Source organism: Sceloporus undulatus, chromosome 4, assembly GCF_019175285.1.
Source record: "Sceloporus undulatus isolate JIND9_A2432 ecotype Alabama chromosome 4, SceUnd_v1.1, whole genome shotgun sequence".
NCBI lineage: Eukaryota > Metazoa > Chordata > Lepidosauria > Squamata > Phrynosomatidae > Sceloporus > Sceloporus undulatus.
The window spans coordinates 43,871,131-43,894,702 of record NC_056525.1 but is presented as its reverse complement, the minus strand read 5'-3'; the positions used below and the strand labels follow the sequence as shown (position 1 = coordinate 43,894,702).

The following is a 23,572-nucleotide window of genomic DNA, read 5'->3' as shown; positions in this document are numbered from 1 at the left end:
GGCATGCATACCCCACTCTTCAGCCCTAAAGACTATCAGAGTGGGTTACAATTATTATTTTTAATTAGACAGTTCCCTACCCTCAGGCTTACAATCTAAAAAGACATGACAGAAAAGGAGAAGGGAATGGTGGTGAGGAAGGGTATCTTAGATTGTTGATGTTCCATCTTCCTGTCTTCACTCCTCTTTCTTCTGAGTCTAACCCTGCTTTTCTTATGATGTTTTCTGCATACACGTTGAACAAACAAGGTGACGGAACGCAGCCTTGCCTGATCTCTTTGCCAACAGGGAACCCCTCTGTTTCTCTGAATTCTTTTCTGATGATAGCCTCTTGTCATGAGTACAGATTTCTCATCAGGACTATCAAATGCAGTGGCACTGCCATGTCTTTGAGAGTGTTCCATAGTTTTTTGTGATCTATGCAGTCATAGAATCATAGAATCAAATGCTTTGCTACATCTATAAAGCACACGGTGATTTTTTTCCTGGAATTCCTTTATTTATTTATTGTATTTATATCCGTTATTCAGAACTGTTCTCAGAGCAGCTTACAAATTGGTAATTAGACAGTCCCTTGTCCTCAGGTTTACAATCTAAAGTCATGACACACAAGGAAAGGGATGGGAACAGAGGAGGGGATTAAGTCCAACAGAAACTGCCTCTTACTCTCTCCCTCCGAGGGCAGGTCGATGGCAGTTGGAATGGAGGGAAGGCCCTTCTTTTGCTTCTGGCATAGGCATGGTGGAGCTGTGTCTTCCTTTTATTCTTTCCCTCTTTGTGTGCTCCACCAGCCATCATATGTTTGCAATATGGTCCCTGGTACCTCTTGTTTTCCTGAATCCTGCTTACACTTCTGGAATTTCTCTCTCCATATATGATTGGAGTCTATGTTGCAGAATTTTGAGCATAACATTACTTGCATGGTCCTATAGTTTCTGTGGCTCCTTTTTTGTGCATTGGAATATATATTGATTGTTTCCATTTTGTTTTATACTACAGTCTAAAACTCAAAATTGATATATCTCAAATAAGGCTAAAACTGTAAAATTTCTTCTACTTTGAGAGTAGCAAGATACGTTGAGATGCAATCTCCCTTTTGGCCTAAAGAGTTGTCAGCATTATAGGAATTAACATTAATCCTTAGAGGTAGTTCTAGTTTTTCTGCCAGGAATTCTTAACAAAAGAATGTGTCTTTCTGCTTTAAAAACAGACTTTTGGGACATGGAATGAGGCTTCCATACTCAGTGAGAATAATGAAAATTTTAAGGCAATACTAAAAAGCATTTTTTTTAAAAAAAAATACTTAAAATAAAGAATGTATGCTTTTATCAGGCTGCAACTGACATGCTAAGAAGCCAGTATGGGAACATTATATACAATGGTATTTAGGACAGACAAGATCAGAATGGGATTATGCTGGTTATCAAGAGTGTGTGTAACAAACAGAAATGGTAAATATCTACAGAAAGAAACAATTTACGGATAGTTTGTTATTCATACATCTTAGAATCCTAAACCTTAAAAATAATTGGAATTTCCTAATAAATGTAGTTAGATCAAGCCCACCCTTCTGGTTTATAGATAGATAGTTAAATGATTTACACCTCACATGGTTTTAATAATCTTTATTTAAAATTGAAAAGTTCACTTCTCTGTCAGCACTAATCTAATTGTTTTTAATGTTTGAACTTCTCTACTGGTTTTTAATGTTATTGTAAAATGCCTTAGGGGCTCTTATGAGGGCTCAGAAATGTCCTTATAAATAAAGTAAATATGAAACCTTATTACAATTAATGAGACTTATTGTAAAAATTTAAAAGTACACTAACTCTAAGTTTATATAGCAATAGATTGCAATGGAGGAGTACACCAATCACAATGAGATAATATCATTCTTAGGGGGGAAAAAGCAGGATTAACAAAAATAAAAGATCTATTAAATGATAAAGTGGTGAAAAAAATTCAACATCAAATTTATGATGGACTAATTTCCCTGTCTAAATCTGAAGGTAAATCATATAGTAAATCAATTAAAAATAGTTCCCTGAGACAATGAATGGAATTTGAGAAGTTACTTTTTAGCATAGAAGTAATGAGTACTTTGTAGAAGCTATTAAGAAAAATAGTGCAACTCTTAATAACTAACAGACTAAACAGGAAAATGATTTTCAAAAATATACATCTTTTGACAATGTGAAATGAATTTGGAAATATTATAAAGTAGATGGTTCCTGGCTCTACAAAAGTTAAATTTGGGAGTTAAGAGGAAGAATCCCTGGATTCCTCCTGCACTCTATTCCCAAAGTTGGAGGCTTCTGTCTCTCATTCTAACAACAGCCTTCTGCTTCTGGAAAAAAGAGAAGGAAGAATCCCTGGATTCCTTCTGTACTCCCTGTGCGAGTAGGAGACAGCAGCCTCCAGTTTCAGGAGTTAAGAGTATGAAGAAGTTATTTAAGAGTTGTTATGTAACTATTGCCGTTACATTCAGTGACATACAGAATTATTGGTGTAACATTAATACAAAAAGCATTACTGAAGATTCTGGATGGTCTGCTAAGGGCAAAGGTCAATGGTGGAGTGACACTAGAGGTTATCACACCAGGTGACACCAATCCTAGTGATGCCACTGCCTTGCAGCAAAGACAAGTGCAAGCAAGAGGTCTATTGTTCATTGCTCAGCCAGCTGCTCACTTGCTGCTCCCAGGATGACCAGGTGCAAAGGGAGAAGCTTCTCCCTGGTGAGGAAAGACTCTCAATCTTTCTTCTTTGAAGCAGTAAAGGGCTCAGCTAGTGTGTATAGGGGGTTTGCAGAGGCCACATGCTCTGAAGACTGGCATGGATGGGGAAAAGGAAGAGATTTTAACTAGAGGAGCCACTCCAAGGCAAAAGACTTTTAGAAAAATAGATCCCAGATATTCTTCTCTCTCCTACGCACACCAGCTGCACCCCCCCTTCCTTTGGATCATAATATTAGTTAAATCCATGAAAAGGTATGAGAAGATTACATAACAGCTGAGATAAAAGAACTGAATATCTTACAAAGAATATCCCCTGGTAATGATATATGAGTATGTTAGAGCTCTAAGATCTTTGGCTCTCTAAGCACAAAAAGGTATCTTTTAATTCTCAGATGTTCTCAGTTATAAATATCTAAGGAGACTGGCACTTTAAAGACAAAGCAATCCTTATCCCATCCCTGTAAATCAAGGTGGACAGTTACAGAGCAGCTACACTTCTTTTTGAAAGAAAAAAAAAAACTCTGCAAGGGCTGCAAAAACTGTCCAAAATACCCTCAAATGGGTGGGGAATCTGATTTTGATTTTTTTTTTAAATGCTGAAAAGTGCAAGGGTATGACAACTTAAATTTTGTCCTGAAGGCTTCCAGAAAAGATAATTTATCCTATTGTTGTCAGGAAAAAAGGCAGTCCAAAACAATTGGGAGCTGTAAAAACAGCCTGGGAGGCCACTTACAGCACCACAGTCATGTTTTACAGCAGGAGTAGGCAAATGCCCATAGTACCATTTAATCTAGGAAGGTCAGGCACTTGCAAAGAACTAGTTCACAGAGCCATAACTAGTGATGGGCAGCAAAACATGGGTCATTTGGCTAATACCTGGCTTTACTTTCTACTTTATTTGAGATACATCCTTTCTTGGTTGCCTGTTGCCTGCTACTCCGGTACTACATCTGAAGAATATGTGAATAATTACATAATAATTGCAGTTATTCCAAAGGGAAGCAAGAGGCTTAAATTCAACCTAAGATAAATAGATGGACAGCTCTATTTGTGTACAGTGGGAACACTATCTTTTCACTCCCTGTCACTGTTCTGAATTTATTACATAGTAAACTTGTAGATGCAACCTTGGTCATAGTAGGCTCCATCTGAGCTTTAAAGCACTAGCTTTTTGACACAGTAAAACAGTATGATAACTGAGTGATAAATAAACCTGTACTAAACAAAGACTACTCACCCCCATGACCTTCCCACGCTGCTCCACATCCTCCCACATCGAGTGAACTATATAGCGACACATGTATTTTCCTGCTCGGCCTTCTTGCTTCATTCGTACTAAGCACATCCTATAGAAATGGTAAAGAACATTTAAAATTCTGGAAATGTTGAGTTTAAGAGTATAAACTTGGAAAACTGCAAAGTGAAATGGAGATACAGCTTGTATATGCCATAGTTACATAGAGCAGGCTTGTGATTGATCATGACATGAACTTCCATTGCTTTACTTTAGCTGCACTCTCACTACTATAGCTACATTACTACAGTTGTTGAAATAGCAAGGGAGAAGAAAATAATTGGAAGATAACAGCACATTCTTGTCTATCTTTATCAGAAACTCTACTGGTGTTAAATGGAGCTTCCTCCCATGTAAATATGAATTACAGTGCAGCTGGCCTGCATGAATGTCCCTCCAACAACAGCTGAACTGAGAACAGCAACTTCTTGACAAAATGCAGGCTTGTGACTAACATTGTCATAATTTTTTTTGCTGTGTAATTTATAACATTTTTGCTCGATGAAGAAGCCAGTGGAGCTTTGGAAGCTTGTAACATGTATTTTGTGCATTTTGATTGGCTAATAAAGGCATCACTTGTTTTGTGGATTTTGGATGTTCTTGTACTTTGCATGGCAACACTGCTATCTATCCCTGGATATGTTTAAAAGGGACATAGATATCTACAGGATTATGCTGCTGTGCAAAGAGGCAACAAATACCACTGTTATACCATGCTAGAAAGAAAGAAAAATGATCTCAATTAAAGAAAGATCCCCCAGTCAGATGGAGGAATTGAATGATACCTTTCTAGAACAGATGACTACACACTCAGAAAGGAGAGATGTAGTGATGGGTGACTTCAACTATCCTGATATTTACTGGAATTCAAACTCAGCAAAATCCTCAAAGTCTAGCAAATTCCTCACTTGCCTCAAAGACAATTTCATTGTCCAAAAGGTGGAAGGGGCAACAAGGTGGTCAGCTATTTTAGATCTGATCCTAACCAACAAGGATGATTTGGTTAATGGGGTGCAAGTGGTGGGATCCTTAGGTGAAAGTGACCATGTTCTCCTGGACTTTGTTATACAGTGGAAAGGAGAAGCCAGGCATAGTCAGACACGCATCCTAGACTTTAGGAGAGCGGATTTCAGAAAACTTAGAGAAGTACTGAGAGGGATCCCATGGTCAGAAATACTAAAAGAGAAGGGCGTTCAGGACGGATAGGAGTTTCTCAAAAGGGAGATACTGAAGGTACATTTTCAAACAGGTCCAGTGAGAAAGAAAAATAGGAAGTGTCTCAAGAAACCAGGATGGATGAGTAAGGAACTTTCAACTGAGCTAGGTTTGAAATGGAACATGTATAAGAAATGGAAAAAGGGGGAAATCATACAAATGAATTCAAAGAAATAGCAGGCATGTGTAGAGGGGTAAAGTCAGAAAAGCTAAAGCGCAGAATGAACTCAGGCTTGCTAGAGAGGTTAAAAACAATAAAACGGGCTTTTTGGATATGTTCGCAGCAAAAGGAAGAAGAAGGAAATGGTAGGGCCACTGCATGGAAAAGATGGCAAAATGCTAACAGGGGACAGAGAAAAGGCAGAATTACTCAACACCTTCTTTGCCTCAGTGTTCTCAGAAAAGGCAAAGGGTGCTCAACCTGAGGATAATGGAGCAGAGGACAGAATAGGGGCATTTCAGCACAGAATAAGTAAATAGATAGTACAGGAATATCTTGTTAATCTAAGTGAATTTATGTCTTCAGGACCAGCTGAACTACATCCAAGGTATTAAAAGAACTGGCAAATGTAATATTGGAACCATTGGCAATAATCTTTGAAAACTCCTGGAGAACAGGAGAAGTCCCAGCAGACTGGAGGAGGACAAACGTTGTCCCCATCTTCAAAAAGGGAAAGAAAGAGGATCCTAACAATTATCATCCAGTTAGTCTGACACCAATACTAGGAAAGATTATAGAGCAGATCATTAAACAGAGAGTCTGTGAACATCTAGATGGCTATTCCATAATCACAAAAAGTCAACACAGGTTTCAGAGAAACAAGTCATGCCAGACAAATCTGATCTCTTTCTTTGATAAAATTACCAGTTTGGAAGATGAAGGGAATTCTGTGGATATAATATATCTTGATTTCAGTAAGGCCTTTGACAAGGTTTCCCATGACATTCTTGCAAACAAGCTTGCAGATGACACCAAATTAGGAGGAATACCTAATACTCCAGAAGACAGGATCAAAATTCAAAATGACTTGAATAGACTAGAAAGCTGGGCCAAAGCTAACAAAATGAAATTGAACATGGAGAAATGTAAGGAACTGCACTTAGGGCAAAAAAATAAAATGCACAGATATAGGATAGGGGAGACCTGGCTGAACGAGACTATGTGTGAAAGGGATCTAGGAGTTCAAGTAGACCACAAGTTGAACATGAGTCAACAGTGTGATGCGGCAGCTAAAAAGGCCAATGCAATTTTAGGCTGCAGCAATAGAAATATAGTGTCTAGATTAAGGGAAGTAATAGTGCCACTCTATTCTGCTTTGGTCAGGCCCCACCTGGAATATTGTGTCCAGTTCTGGGCACCACAATTCAAAAAGGACATTGACAAACTGGAGCATGTCCAAAGGAGGGTGACTAAAATGGTGAAGGGTCTAGAAACCATGTCCTATGAGAAACGACCTAGGGAGATGGGGAAGTTTAGCCTGGAGAAAAGAAGGTTAAGAGGTGTTATGATAGCCCTGTTTAAATACTTGAAGGGATGTCATATTGAGGAGGGAGCAAGTTTGTTTTCTGCTGCTCCAGATAACAGGACCCGGAACAACGGATGCAAGCTCCATGAAAAGAGATTCCACCTCAACATTAGGAGGAACTTCCTGACAGAAAAGGCTGTTTGACAGTGGAACACACTTCCTCGGAGTGTGGTGGAGTCCCTTCTTTGGAGCTCTTTAAGCAGAGGCTGCATGGCCATCTGTCAGGGATGCTTTGATTGAGATTTCCTGCATGGCAGGGGATGGGACTGGATGGCCCTTATGATCTCTTCCAACTCTGTGATTCTATGATTCTAAAGTGCTGATAACTAAAACCCTGCTAAAATCCCAAAATCAGTATATAAAAAGATGTTCATATATTTATTATTAACCTTTATTTATGAAGCGCTGTAAATTTACACAGCGCTGTACATACAATCTTTTAGTTAGACGATTCCCTGCCCTCGGGCTTACAATCTAAAAAGACAAGACACAGAAGGAGAAGGGGGTGGTGGAGGGAAAGGGTAAGAGATCCAGCAGTTCCTCTCTACCTCCAAGGCCTGGACCAAGGGAGATGGACTGGAGGGAGGGCGAGGCTTCATAATGGATGGTTAAACATTTTCCAGGGAAAATACATACTCTCAAGTAGGATAATGCATATACAGTACATAGCAATACAGGAAATGGTTCAATAAACAGGCACCACAAGAACATCAAATAGTAAGCGACAATTATGCAATGCCTGGGAAGGCTTCTCTGAACAGGATGGTTTTCAACTCCGTTTTGAAGCTGGTTAAAGAAGTGATGGCTCTTGTTTGTGGGGGAAGAAGGTTCCAGGAGTGAGGGGCAGCGAGTGAAAAGGGGCGAATCCGGGATGGGGCAGAGGAAATCCTGGGCTGAGACAGCAGACCTTGACTACCACAACGGAGGGCCCAAGTGGAAAGGTGAGGAGAAAGAAGTTCTGATAAGTAAGGAGGGGCCAGTCCATGGAGGGCTTTAAACGTGGGTGTTTATCAGACGAGCTCTTAAAGAGGTACTATTCCAGTGTGACTCCTCTAGCTGCCTCCTGTTGCATGCTGGGATTGGCAGTTTTAAGGAGGGGTATTTAGAATTCTCAGGCAGAGAAGTTCAGCTCCTTAAAACTGCCAATCCCAGCATGCAACAGGAGGCTGCTAGAGGAGTCACACTGGAATAGTAGCTCTTTAAGAGCATAGTGTGATAAACATCGTGGACAGCAGGAGCTTATACTGAATGCGGAAAGGGAGGGGGAGCCAGTGAAGGGATGCCAACACAGGAGAGATGTGGTCAGAGCGGTGGGTGGAAGTGATAATGCGTGCAGCTGAATGCTGGACAGAGATTAAAGGACGGAGGTGAGAAAGAGGAAGCCCAGCCAGGAGGACATTACAGTAATCAAGTCGTGAGACCACTAGGGCATGGACCAGGATCTTGGCAGTAGAGGCGGAGAGATACTGTATGGTTGGATTTTGGCAATATTGTACAAAAAGAGTCTGCAAGCCTTGGCTGTGGTCTGGATCTGAGGGATACACGACAGAGAAGAATCAAAGATAAAACCAAGACTGCGGGCTTGCTGGACTGGTTGAATAGAAATGTTGTCCACAGAGACAGAAAAGGAGTGTTGAAGGGTGGGCTTAGGAGGAAAGACAAGAAGCTCCGTCTTGGACATATTCATTTGGAAAATGATATTCAGGCTATTTTGAAGAATCTGAGCATGTGATAGGAAATTGATAAATATAATTAAGGAAGTAACTGAGCACTGAGAGGAGATAACTTGATCATAGATGGCTCAACTGCATGCAGAGAATAAATGGAAGCTGAAATGAACAGGTATTTGCTCTACTTGGTTGTTTTGTCAATTTCACGTATTTTCAAAGTTCTTTCCATGTGGACTAGGAATTCTGGAAAAACTGTCAGAGTTGCACACACCAGACAGCAACAACAAAAAGGTCATGGGAAGGGTTAAGCTTGCCTCTACTCAGTCAAGATTTAGCTCTCCACTGAAAATATGAGTGTGCTAATACCACTTCTTGTGCTCTCCTTTCCTTACTCACAAACAGTACCGTATATCTAACACATAACAACTTTAAGGGGGATCTATATAAACTACAAATATCACATTGTTTCGCTCGTCTACAGCTTTCTGAAAAAGTGGTGTTGAAGAGCATCAGTGGGAAGTGGCCTTTATGTCTGCTTATTTATGCTTGTAAAACATTTGCCCACAAGGGTTTGTATTAATAATGTCAAAAGGTTCCAAGATGACACAAAGGATTATAAGTCATCACTGATGGAGTTAAGAACCAATGTTTTTCAGGGTGTACTTAGCCCAATTCTTGAAAGGGCACTGTGTATTTGGATGTATAGTCCTGTCACAAAGTAGTTTAGCAGCACCCTGAGTGAGGTCATGGAATCTGGAACTTATTTTTTAAAAAACAGTACCTCGTTTACAACGACTGCCATTTGAGGTTAAAATGACAGATTTTCTTAGATTTTCTAACTAGATCAACACAGCTGCAAAACCTTTTATGCTTTTATGGTTTTACCATAAGGCCATGTTTTAATATTCAATTATTCAACTGCCTAGTTATCTTTGATTGCTGAATTTTTATTTTTATTTTTTTGCTTTAGAGACTTATTAATTTCTGGGGCAAAGGCATTATTTTAAAATTATATTTTAGAAACTTTTCCAGAGAGGTTTGCTTCTATTTCATTATTATTACTGTACACTTCTTTTAATTTTAATATAATTTATCTTTCCTAACTATAAACAGCAATGTTAATGCATCTTGTCTATCATAAATACTATTTCCATTTGATTCATTGGTGGAGTCTCTTTCTGGTGAACCATTACTACCTTTAATACACTTATAACTCTCCCTTCCGCCACAATCAAATTGAAAGCTTACATGTAGTTGTCCAGGCAATTACAAGAAATAAAACTCCTTAGCTTTAGTAAGAGTGTTGCACCTGTGTCTTCAAAACAGGTTACATTCTTTATGCTTAATACTTATAGACTTGATATTTTCTTGTTTAGAATATTGTGCACTGATCCTTTCCATGTTGCCTAATCTCTTAATCAAGATTAGAAAGATAATAGTACAAGTAAATAATCAACAGATTTCTCTTTTGCAACTAAATTAATTTTAATTATTACATGTTTCTAAATTTAAAAAATATTTGGAGTCTACTCTGTCCTAACAGACAGTCAAAAGGATTGAGGTTTTCTACTAGAATTGGTTTGTCTAAAACTATTCTGTGTTTTCTACAATAATTTCAACAGATTTATAACTATATATAGAATGCAACTAATACTGAATACAGTACGTATACATTCTTCAGAGCTAACATATTTATTAATTCTATAAAAATTGCAAATTTGTGCTAGTGTAAGCATGAAGGTAGGGATGCATTTATGTACAGCTGAAACATTCACTCCTATAACTTCTTGTGACTTCTTTGCATCATAGCAAAATATGTGTGGTTACTTCAACTGTCTTGGTTACATCCCATTTGGATTACTGTAATACACAGTAAGAGGGGCTGCCTTTGAAAAGTGTTGAGAAACTTCAGTTTACTCAAAGAGCTGCTAATCAGGTTGTTAACTGGATGTAGCTACAGAGAGCACACAGTTCCCTTGTTGCAACACCTTCATCATCTATCAATCCATTTCCAGGTACAATTCAATGTGCTAGTTTTGACCTATAAAGTCTTATTCAGCTTGGGTTCAGGTTATCTGAAGAACCGTACCTTCCTTCAGGTGTCCATTAGAGCACCGCTATCATCCAGAGAGGTCCTTCTCTCTGTCCGTCCCATTATCTTCTCAGGTTCATTTGGTGGGTACAAAGGAGCAGGCCTTCTCAGTGGCTGCTCCCAGGCTCTGGAACTCCCTCCCTAGAGAGGACAGGATGGCCCCACCCATTCTCCTTTCAGCAGCAGATAAAAACATTTTTGTGTCATCAGGCTTTTTCAAACTGATGAAGGTTGGGCTTTTAAATGCTGAGCAATTCAGATGTTAAGGTTTGTACACAGCTTTAAATAAATGTTAACATTTTTAATGTGTAATCTTTTTAATTTTTTAAATTATTTCTTTTTAAGTCATTTGGAGCAGGGCAATTTATGTTTATACTTTGTAATTCTTTAAAAATTTGTACTGTTTTAATTTGGTTGTTAGCCACAGGTTCCTATACTGGGAGAAAGGTGGGATATAAACAAACATAAATATAAATGTCACATGAATGCTCTAAGATACCATTTCTGATCTTCAATTTTAGAACAGGTTTCATCACAAATTAGAAAGGTCATCAATGCCCACTTTTATTGTTGCTTAATGCTTACAGTCAGGAAAACAAATCTCCAAATACAAAGATTTGATTGCTTTCTTCTTCAAGGTGACAGCTGGTCGCCCTGAAATAACAGCAGCAGCAACAAAAACTTTGAAAACCTAACTCTACAATAGATAGCTGTTGCAAAGAGTTTGGATTATTCTCTCAGAAAAGTTGACATATGCCATGAAAACTTCAAAAGGCTTCATTAGCAATGACACCTTCCTCCAGAAATTGTTTCCATTCATAGACTAAATAATCAGGAAGGCACATGCTCCTAAACTGCCAGTACAGGAAGAGGTCTTCTGCAAAGGCACTTTGATTGTTCAACTTCACTCTTCTGAAATAATTTCACCACTATCTTTATATACCTCTGGAAATATCACTCTGGCATACTGCGATACTATGCTTGCTATGTAATACACAGATTGTAATTTTTTTAAAGAAAAACTATTACTGAGTTTGGGGGGAAAAAGTCCTGGGTTCAGTCTCTCACATTTCCACCTGAAGGACTTCAGATAGCAGATCTGGCAAAATACTTCTCTCACAGACCTTGCAGAGTTACCAGTTAGAGCAGACAGCACTGGATATATGGAACAATAGTCTGACTCACTATAAGGTAATTTGTGTGTTCATATCCTGGCCTGGCTATGTAAACCCACTGGGTGACCTTGGGCAAGTCACATTCTCTCAGCCTCAAAGGATGGCAATGGTAAATCCCTGCTGAAGAAACCAGTCAAAAATACTCAGTGATAGGTTTGCCTTAAGGTTGCCATAAGTCGGAAACAACTTGAAGGCAAAAAACACCACTCTGGTTCCAGTATTTGTTGTTAGACTCCAGATCACACAACTATCTCATCACATTTTTATGCTGTGTGTGCACCAGAATTTGCCTATTTGTCATTATCCTTTCTCATTTCTGCTTGTTTTACTCACAGGTCCCCCTAATATAATTTTATATATATATAGTTTAAAAGATCAGTAACTTTGATCAGTCTCCCATCACAACTGTATACCAAGCACTTCTAATTTATTATGACCACTCTAGTCTCTAGTCTCGTCTTCCCTTTCTTTCTCCAACTCAATTCATATATAAACAATTTAAACATAGTTAACTATAACACTGAAACAGGTTGCTGTTTTAATTTACTGCAAAGTGGTTAATACACTTGTCATATAAAGTAGGAAAGAAATGAGAATTAATTGGTCTTCAATATAATTCATATTCCACATTCAGAAGGAACAACTGAGGTATGATATTTTGCAGATCTGAGTCAATGTCCCCCAGATATTTTGCCAAGCTTCTCTCTTTCTGAAAGATGTCTAGAATGATCTGAAAAATGTATACGATAGTGAACATATCTTTGGATTACAGTAGGAAACATCAAATAACATGTTTTCAATACTTGTACATACATGCATGCACCCCAAAAACACCAAATGGTATTGTGAGGTACAGATGAGATATTTTCAAAAGCCACGCTTGTATTTTTGGTGATTTTTTGGACACTGTAGTTGTTGTGTGCCTTCAAGTCATTTCTGACTTATGGCGACTCCAAAGTGAACCTATCACAGGCTTTTCTTAGCAGATTTTGTTCAGAGAAGGGCCTGCCTTTGCCTTTCCTCTGAGGCTGAGGGAATGTGACTTGCCCAATGTCAGCCAGAGGGTGTCCCTGTCAGCGCAACTGCTGGGGTCCAACAACCACTGTCAGCAACTCAAACGAGTCCTGGGGTTAAATCGGACCCTTGGAGCAGAGCTGGCAAATTTCCAGAAGCAGAAGCGTGGCTCCAAAGTCCAATTTGGGATGACAGCAACTGGATGTCTTCCAGGAACTGCAGCAATGCAGGAACCTCCGGGGACACACAGCAAACCGATGCTATAGCTTCTTCTGATAAACCACCAGAGAAACAAAGTCCCCAAAGTGCTCTTTATTCACAGTGCTATAATACAAAACTGGATCTCTAAAACTCCAAACCATACCAATCCAACTCCTTCTACAAACCACACCCTTTGCAACCCCTGGGTTTATATAGTCTCCAGACCATGTGGTCTCCCAAACCCAGTGAGTTCAGGTGTGTAGCCATGTCATGTGTCTCCTGTGCAATCCAGACACATGGTTTCATCAGCCATGGCTACGTGCACTTGGACACTGAAGTGTCCTTGAGACAATGAGCTTCAGCTGAGCTGATCAGCCTTGCCACTCTGCTGAATGCTCATGGCCAAACACACACACACATCAAGTAAGATACACTGAATTCAAAGGAATTTCTAAATAGACACGCACAGGTCACCAGGTATGTACCTAAAATAAGCCAGATAAGCCTTTATAGAAAGATTCATACTTTTGTTCTCTGTATCTCCACTATGTATAGATCTTTCAAAGACCTGATGTTAAGAATGTCTTTGTATTGGATATTCATGTCTTTAAAATGCAAACAGCATCACCTAAACTGATGACTAATTGAATTCTTACAGGCATGGAATGGAAATATACCATACATACTTGACTATAAGTCAACCTCGTGTATAGGTTGAGGGCAGGTTTTGGAGCCAGAATATGGATTTTGGTATGACCCATGGATAAGTCAAAAGTAAAACCTAAGGGCATGTAACAAAAGATCTAAAGGATGAAGCAAAGGAAAACCTGTTTCAAAATTTTAGCAGGCATAACTATTTGTGTTCATCTTAAAGGCTGGATGGATGAAAGAGTAGAGGGGAGTGAGTGCTTACAGGAGAATTTACACTCTTGCCTTTCACTAGGTGATGGTTCAGTTTTAAAAAGGAGTTAAAAGTACAGTACTTACACTGACCAGTGAATAAGTCGACTCAATTTTTGGGGTCTATTTCTTGTCTAAAATTTCTAGACTTATACATGAGTATACACAGTAATCACTTTCCATAGCAGTTGTCAGGCAATTCCTCCTCTAAGTATGGTATTTGCATGGGGAAGAAGCTCCCTCCCCCATGATGCCAATGGGAAATTTTCTCCCAATCCAGAAACAAATTCATTCTAGTTTGTTCCTTAGATACCATATTTTCCGGCATATAAGACGACTGGGAGTATAAGACGACCCCCAGCTTTTCCAGTTAAAATACAGAGTTTGGGATATACTTGCTGTATAAGACTACCCCTCTTCCAACGCACACCAAATAAAAATTTAAAAAACATCAGATTTGATTTCAATATGGTAATTTTAATTCAAATGCTTATGACATGCAGGTACTTAGCAGGAAAACTTGTTGTATACAAAGCCTGCTTGGATTGGTCAGCTCTCCCTGCCTGCCCAGCCCTCCCTTTCTCCAGGACTATCAGAGCGGGAGTGCAAACATGGCTCTTTTTTCCATACCCCCGGGCATCCTGGACACCTGCAGCTTGCGCCACCCTTCACTTACACCTTCCCGGTGAGGCACCCCCTCACCTCATCATCGGGACCGCATTAAGCCACTTCTTTCCAGGAATCCTGGTGAATGGATTTTCTTCTACTGTACTTGTATAGTGCCGCCCTTGCTGCTTTCATACAATTGCCACATATGGTGGGGATGCAGCTGTGGCCATTTTTGAGCTCCCCCCACCATATGCGGCAACTGTAGATTCTCCAGTCCGGTTCTGATTAGGTGTGTGTAATGAACTGGTGGCGCAGTGGTTAAATGCCTGTACTGCAGCCACTCACTCACAAACCATAAGGTTGTGAGTTCAATACTAGCAAAAGGGCTGAAGCTTGACTCAGGATTGCATCCTTCCAAGGTCACTAAAATGAGTACCCAGATTGTTGGGGGCAATTAGCTTACACTTTATAAACTGTTTAGGGAGTGCTTAAGAGCACTGATAAGTGGTATATAAATGTACTTGCTATTACTATGAACCACCACAACTGTCCTTTGTCCTGTTCTGCATTTGTGAAAAGGGTGAATGAATAATGATTGCATAAATAGTACATAAGATTACCTCAAATTTTATTTATTTGCAAATATTTATATACTGTTTATATACAAATATTTCAATAAAATACATAATATACCCAATATACAGAACACACACATTGTGTTTGAGGGACAAAAAGCCTGTATTGGGCTTGACTAAAAAGAAATGCTTGCTCAAATAAATTAGTCAAATAATAAATCTGTCAGAAATTAAGAACAGTTGTAGCTTGCTCTAGCTCTGATGAAAAATTCCATATGGCAGGTGCCACTGCAATGAATGCCCAGCTCCAAATGATTTCAGGAGTATGTGGCACTATGAGGCGAACCTCTCCAGATTACTTAAAAAATGAAACGGTCTAGAAAGGAAAAGGTGGTTTCATGTGCCATCAGTTCCCAAGAAGTTTAGGGCTTTTATTTTTAAAACCTAGTAACACCTAAAATCTGGTCTGGTGGTAGATATAATATGAGTAGTGGTAGTAGTAGCCAGTGGGAAAGTATTATGTGCGGCCAGTTGGCTCCCCTCACTTAGACGTCTAGCTGAAGCATTCTGTACAAGCAGCCTTAAGGACAAACCTACACAGAGTACTTTCAGGTTACCAATGCTTGGACCAGTATAACCAAGTGATCACTGTCCATGAATGGCCACAACTATCTGCTGAAACTCATAAAATGCACTCCAAACACTGAAGTTACTTGGACCTCCAGTGATAAAGCTGGATCCAGGCTGTGAACTAGATCCTTAGGAATGCAACCCCATCTAGAACAGGAAATTTCCCTATTTCCAAAATATGGTACCCATTCACCCACAAGGTATCCATTTGCCAGTATTCGGTTTTAGTTTATTAGCCCTCATCTAGTCCACCACTACATCCATCTGCTGTGGGGCACTATCCCCCCATACTATCGTCACCGGAGATCCAAGAAGCCATTTCTCATTTCTGCTCTCTGGAATTTGCCCTGGGGATTCCAGAGAGCAGAACACTGAAATTAAGTGCTCCCAATTCGCATCCTCAACTCAAAAGCTGCTGAAAGAAGCACAATCAACAATGTTTCACACACATCCCATCTCTCTTGACAAAGTTCAAGAAGGTGAAAATGACCAAGGCCTATTCCTTCCAAAACCACATCTGAACACGCCAGGAGTTCTCACAGACCATGGTGTCTAAAGTGGGTTTCTTTTAGGAATGCCCATGCCACTACTTCTTTAAAGCCAGAAAGGATTGCTCCCTCACACTACAACATGACAACTCAACTATATGCCTTTGTGTAGCTTTAATTAGCCATGAATGTGTCATCTTCAGCTTTAGACAAAAAGTACAATCTCAGATGTAAATGCATGTAGCTCAGAATAATTGTGCAAATGATTAATGTAAAATATCCCTGATGTTTGCAATTAACTGCAAAGATATCAAAAAATATTTGGAATACATTCAATATTTACTTTTTCAAGCACTGAGTACTGCTTCTTTCAACTGCTGAGTATCGACATAGCTAGGCCTAAATCTAACTTTAGTCTGAACCAGGGTAAACCCAAGGTGTCAATGAGAACTTTGCAGGACAACATTGTGTCAGGTCTACTGAGACAACAGATATTTTTTAGCTGGGACTAACAATTGGATTTTGGCCCTCTATGTTAACAATTCTGTTAGTCGAACAGCAGCAAATAAGAACAAGGAATCATTATTCAACATGGGGTGGGGCAGGGCAGGATCAATACCATACAAATGAACATGCTTCCACAATTGCCTATTTTTAAAAATTATTTTATTGTTGCTGTTCTCACTTTCCACTTCAAGAAACAGTCTCAAAGCAACTTGAAGTGTGTGCATAGAGGAATACAGAACTTCATTATTAATTTTTAATACACACACACACCATGGTTAACATTATAAATAATAATACATGTCATTAAATATAATCTATAAAACAATAGTAGAAGTGTTCACCCACAACACACAAATCACTTCTTCAATCTAGAATGAATAACACAAACACAGTCTACATCAGTCAGGCCATAATTAATATCCAAATGCCTGGGAAAATAATTACATTTTTGCCTGATACCGGATACCATAAAACAAACTGAGTAGAGCATTTTAAGAATGCTGTTATAATGCAAAAAATGGAAACTGAAACCTCTTAATTTCTCTTGGGGAAGGCACCGAAAGAAGTACCTCTGATTCTGTTATCAGATATTGGGATGATTCATATGTAGGAGGTGGAGCTTATATTGGGTTCTGAAGCCATTTAAGGTTTTATAGGTTTAAAACAGCTCTTTGAGTCTGGTCCTGAAATTAAAAGGCTGAAATTCATCTGTAATTATAAGACAGAAGAGGAGCCTATATATTCACATTACATAGTCCTATCCAACAGCTTGGCCAATGAATTCTGCACTAACCACAGTTTCTGAATTACATTTAGGCAGTCCAAATTACAAGACATGGCATTAATTCAACCCAGAGGCTACAAGATTGTGTGAGCTTTGGCTCATTAATTCTTATCCAGTCAACTATCAAGAACAAATAACGATTGAGCACATCCAGCATCACATCTGCTCGAGATGAAATAATAATAATAATAATAATAATAATAATAATAATAATAATAATATGGAAAAGGATCACATGAGACAAGGCTAAGATTCTACTGGTGCATAGTTCCTCTATTCAGATGGGAGGAATGCATTTGGATGCCTTCATACTTCACCTAAATGAGCAGAAGCATGATTTGGGGATCCTCCTGGGTCTGTTGTTTGTTATTAGAGCACAAATGGTCTCTATAACACAGAGGGTCTTCTACCAGCTTTAGCCATGCTGCAACTCTTGGAATTGGGCAACCTTGCATTGACGATCTATAGTCTTGTAGCCTCTGGATCGAATTACACATTCTAATAAGGGATATTATTAAATGCAAGAGACTAAATATATACACATATAACATATTTCAGATGTTTACCAAGTGAATATCTGCTGTAAACCAACATCACATATCATCAAAATAGAGTCCATAATACATTTTGTAACTCTGAAGTAAATTGGGGAAGAATGGGGGAAAAGGTATGAAGAATCTAGCATAAATACAAACTGGGTCAAGTAGTTACTCTTTTTTCAGTTATATTCTTTGGTCTTCTGAGTTGCTATATTGGTAAAACAAATCTAGTACTATTAGCTTCCAGAAAGGTGGGCAATTAGAAGAAATAATTTCCTTCCTTCTACACCACTGTTACACCACTTTGACCTTTTCAAACACAAAACTTTAGATGAAAAACTGATTTTGCTGAATTATTTTTCTTGGCCAGTTATTTAACACAAGAAGGAAAAGCTTACTTTTTGAGGTGTTAAATATTCTGCATGTAACCAAACTGGAGTTCACTTAATCTGTAGGTACATTTTAGAGGTACAAATGTAAATGTCAATGGTGTAATTTGTTAAAGGCTTCTGACAACCAGCAAGTAAAATCACCATACATTATCACAGCTTAAACCACTTTTTACGTAAATGTGAGTTTTCCTAAAACAGCTAAATAAAAGACCTTTCCATTCAGACTGAATGAAGCTTTTAAAGATACTCAGAGCCATATCCTTTCCACCACTAGACTTTAAAAACTACCGCAAATATTACACTTCTTTAACCTTTGATTCTGAAGTTGTTCAGCCATTAATATGATGAGGTTCACTAGTTTTGTTACAAAAGTGACAGCTTTTACTTTCAGTTAATATGGAAGGTGAAGCAAGCAAATACACACACATACACACACACATTTTTTGAGTTTTACTTACCATACATGAAGCTGTGCTACTAAAAACCAAGAGTTCAATGTGTCAGGCATCTGAAATCCTTTAAAAAATGAATTATAAACATTTTCCATTATTTGATTATGTTAACAGTTTTTTAAAAATTTAAGTAAATTAATTGACTGAAGCCCAGACTCCACCCCTCCAGCAGTACAAGCAGAAAGAGTTGTGGATGTGTGGATGTTTATGTAGTACACACATAGGTATTATTTTCTTCTAATGAGAACCTTGACACATCATAAGGGCTATAAACCTTAGAAAGAGTTGTTGGAAAAAATGCCACTAGAAGGGGAAGTTTAAAAGCCCCCTGGTTCTAATAGAACAATATGTACAGTACTTTGGATATCATCCACTGTTAAAAAGTACATCAAAAGAACTACTTAAAAATACATCTGAGGACTCAAAATAAAGTGTTCTCCTACAAGTTTAAACATAAGTGACTAGTAATAATCTGCAAGTGCTGCTTCTAATGAAATGTTGCTGTTAATTAATGAAGTTTTCTCTTTACAAAGTGATGCTCTCTTTGTTACATAGACACATTTCAAACCTGAAATGTATTTAATAGTATCCTGTAACGTGTTTGATAGTACTATACCAAAATATTACTCATATTGTTAGAACCTACTGAATGCCAAGGTTAGGTATTTGGTGTGCTGACTGTTTAGTCTTCTGTTCTTAGATTCAGTGCCTGCAATGTATATGACACTAGGGCCCTAGAAGAACCATGTCCTTGCTAGTTACCATTTTAAGAAACAAACCGATCACAGACTGAGATGGGATCAGCTGTCACTGTTGCAAAAAATATCCCTCCATGGCACAGATTTATTACAGGATTCTTGGGGGAACAATGAGATGCGTAGTTACTAATTAGTTTTTGAATCACATTAAGTTGATTTAATAGCAGCAAGGAAATTCAATGTGGTGGGGTGGAGTTGGGGAGATTAGGCAAGTGTGGTTCTGACCCCACTTGCCTAGACAGAATACTGCTTTAACTGTACAACTTCTATTGGACAAGTTTCTAAACATTTTAACCAGATTTCAAGAACAGCTACCAGAACAAATATCAACAGTTGAAGAAGTTAGCAGTTTTAGTGCAATGATTTAAAAGTTAATACAATAAAACCACCTCATAACAAATTAAAATCATGTTAACAAGATGTTATGCTACTTCTGCTATTTGGATGCTCCCCCAAACGACCAACATATAAACCTAAATTCTGCTGCTGTCTGAAATAATCTTCTAAAAACTGCAATCCCAAAACAAAATACTGAGGACTAAGTCCCAAAGTGGGATTTACCTCCAAGCAATTACGCAAAGGACTTCATTATGTCAAGGCTCTAAGTACAGTATTTGCTGTCTTTCCTAGCCAGAAATGAGTGTATATTCAGCATGCACATATAAAATGCCTTTACTTTACTGTATGTAAGTTAAATTTCTTGTTATGAAAAAATAAAAGAATGAACAAAACCCATCTGAATTGCTGGGCTATTACAACAATAGGATTATGGACTCCATAGCATCACAGGTTTGAGCAGGAAAAATATGAATTCCATGTGTTTCACAGAATCGAAAGGGGCCAAACAAGCAAGGCTATTTTGATGCTGAGACCGGCTGCTTTTACCCTTCTTTTCACTGTCACTAGCAGCAGCCTTTCGAAGAGTTTCCATCCAGCTGGTCATTATTTTTAAAAAATGTTAACGTGAAGCTTCCTTTTTTGGCTGAAGAGTAAATGGAAATGCTTAATAAAAAATAACAATACATTTGTTACAGCCATTGACCATAGGAAAGCAGCAATATTACGCTTCTACTTTCACCCTCATTTATGCAATGGTCCTACAGGGTTCCATCTTGTTTCTAATGCTTCACATCCACTTGAAATCAATGACTAGGGTATTTTTTTTTTAAAAAAAATCTAAATCTGCTTAAATTTAAGATCTAATGATTAATCTCATTTAAAAAGCAATCTTGTGAATAATTACTTGCACAGTACAAAAAACCCTTCTTTTGACTAAATAAGTAAAAGATATACAGTCGCCTCTCCAAGTCCGCAGACTTGAGATGTGTGGACTTGAAAATCCGTGGAGGGGTGACCACTATTAATGCCAATGGGGTGCGAAGTCATGGTGCCCCCCGCATGCACACTCCCCATTTAAGCCTATGACACTTGTGAGTTTTGGAATTCGCCGGGGAGGGGGAGTCCAAAACAGATCCCCTGCAAGTTCCAAGGGCCAACTATAATTGCACAGGTTTCACTGTTTAATCTAGAAAAAAACTGATTTTATAAAAGCATTTTATATCGCACTATCTTGCTGAAATGTGATGCCTACATATTATTTTAAAAACAAGAAAACCATAAAAAGGGCAACTGCCATCTCAGAAATTGTACATTAATAACATATATAAATAAATAATGATTATTACATTTTCATACTTGATGGAATATGGTTTAAAAAAAATGTTACTAGAAATGAAGTCACCTTTTTTTAAATGGGCAAAGTGTTGCTGCCTTTGTTTCACAGTCATGGTGAAACAAATGTCCAAAATGTAAACATACAGTTAGGAAGAAAGAGCAATATCTGATTATTAAACTCACAATGTTATAAGCTGTTTTACTTCTACCATACCCTGAGGTGGTGATATAAAAGAAGGCAATAGGACAGGAAAGAAGAAAAACTTACTGTTAAAGAATTCCTCATAATCTATTTTCTCTACACAACATGTGTACATGCGCAGTGCTGCTATTTTAATTTTCTGGAGAGGAAAAAAAGTTACTTTTAATGCTTACAACGTATTATAATAGCTCTATTGTCATCAATCACACAAACATCTTCTATAATATCTGTTTAGGTGCTATGACTGAATACTAATAAAACAGGCTAGCCATCTTAAAGATTATACTTTTTTTTCATTCTTTTGTAATGTTCACAATTTTGTTTTGTGTCGATTGCTATTTAAATATGATGCATCCCTTCTCACCAAAACATCAGCTTGAGAAATAAAGATTATTCAGTTTAAAATAGCTTAGCTACTAAATCCTGTTTTATTCAAATACTGTACTCTCACATGCATTTAATTTCTGCAGATATTTCCAACAATTAAACTGATTTTCTGTCATTATTTTGTGATATTAGAAATGTATGTTATTTAGTCTTCACTGGATTATAGCTTCCTTTTTTGATCGCTGACCAGGATGGATGACTAAGGAACTTTCAACTGAGGTAAGCTTTAAACAGAACATGTATAAGAAATGGAAAAACGGGGAAATCACCAAAAAGGAATTCTAGCGAGCATGTGTAGGGGTAAAGTCAGAAAAGCTAAAGCGCAGAATGAACTCAGGCTTGCTAGAGAGGTTATGAACAACAAAAAAGGCTTTTGGGGGTATGTCTGAAGCAAAAGGAAGAAGAAGGAAATGGTAGGGCGTCTGCGTAGAGAAGATGGCAAAATGCTAACAGGAGTCAGAGAAAAGGCAGAATTATTCAACACCTTCTTTGCCTCAGTGCTCTCAGAAAAGGCAAAGGGTGATCAACCTGAGGAGAATGGAGCAGAGGACAGAACAGGGGAATTTCAGCACAGAATAAGTAAAGAGGTAGTACAGGAATATCTGGTTAATCTAAATGAATATAAATCTCTAGGACCAGATGAACTCCATCCAAGGACTGGCAAATGTAATATCGGAGCCATTGGCAATGATCTTTGAGAACTCCTGGAGAACAGGAGAAATCCCAGCAGACTGGATGAGGGCAAACATTGTTCCCATCTTCAAATGGGGAAAGAAAGAGGATCTCAACAATTATCATCCAGTTAGTCTGACACCAATACCAGGAAAGATTATAGAGCAGATCATTAAACAGAGAGTCTGTGAACATCTAGATGGCTATTCCATAATCACAAAAAGTCAACACGGGTTTCAGAGAAAGAAGTGATGCCAGACAAATCTAACCTCTTTTTTGATAAAATTACCAGCTTGGTAGATGAAGGGAATGCTATGGATATAGTATATCTTGATTCCAGTAAGGCTTTTGACAGGATTCCCCATGACATTCTTGCAAAAAAGCTAGTGAAACATGGGCTAGACAATACAACTGCTACATGGATTTATAATTAGTTGACTGGTTGAACCCAAAGAGTGCTCAACAATGGCTCCTTTTCATCCTGGAAAGAGGTGACCAGTGGGGTCCCACAGGGCTCTGTCCTGGGCCCAGTGTTATTCATCTTTATCAATGACTTAGATGACAGAATTGGGGACATACTTATCAAATTTGCAGATGACACCAAACTAGGAGGAGTAGCTAATACCCCAGAGGACAGGATTAAAATTCAAAATGACCTTAATAGATTAGAAAGCTGGGCCAAAGCTAACAAAATGAATTTCAGCCCGGAGAAATGTAAGGTACTGCACTTAGGGCGGAAAAATGAAATGCACAGATATAGGATGGGTGACACCTGGCTAAACGAGATTACTTGTGAAAGAGATCTGGGAGTCCTAGTAGACCACAAATTGAACATGAGTCAACAGTGTGATGCGGCAGCTAAAAAGGCCAATGCAATTTTAGGCTGCATCAATAGAAATATAGTGTCTAGATTAAGGGAAGTAATAGTGCCACTCTAGTCTGCTCTGGTCAGGCCCCACCTGGAATATTGTGTCCTATTCTGGGCACTACAATTTAAATAGGATGTTGAAAAACTGGAGTGTCTCCAAAGGAGGGCGACAAAAATGGTGAAGGGTCTGGAAACCATGCCCTATGAGGA

The 23,572-nt window shown here is 38.4% G+C and overlaps 1 protein-coding gene across 1 annotated transcript in view; it reads right to left on the bottom strand.

Annotated features, from left to right (window-relative positions):
* The window catches only part of LOC121929755 (ubiquinol-cytochrome-c reductase complex assembly factor 1), a 69,739-nt gene that overhangs the window by 27,678 nt on the left and 18,489 nt on the right, over positions 1 to 23,572 (bottom strand). The window contains exons 5-7 of the mRNA XM_042465640.1: positions 21,502 to 21,574; positions 18,808 to 18,865; positions 3,976 to 4,084 (exon numbers count right to left, since the gene is read on the bottom strand). Of these exons, the coding sequence (XP_042321574.1) occupies positions 3,976 to 4,084; positions 18,808 to 18,865; positions 21,502 to 21,574 (240 nt within the window). The remainder of the gene's footprint in view (positions 1 to 3,975; positions 4,085 to 18,807; positions 18,866 to 21,501; positions 21,575 to 23,572) is intronic.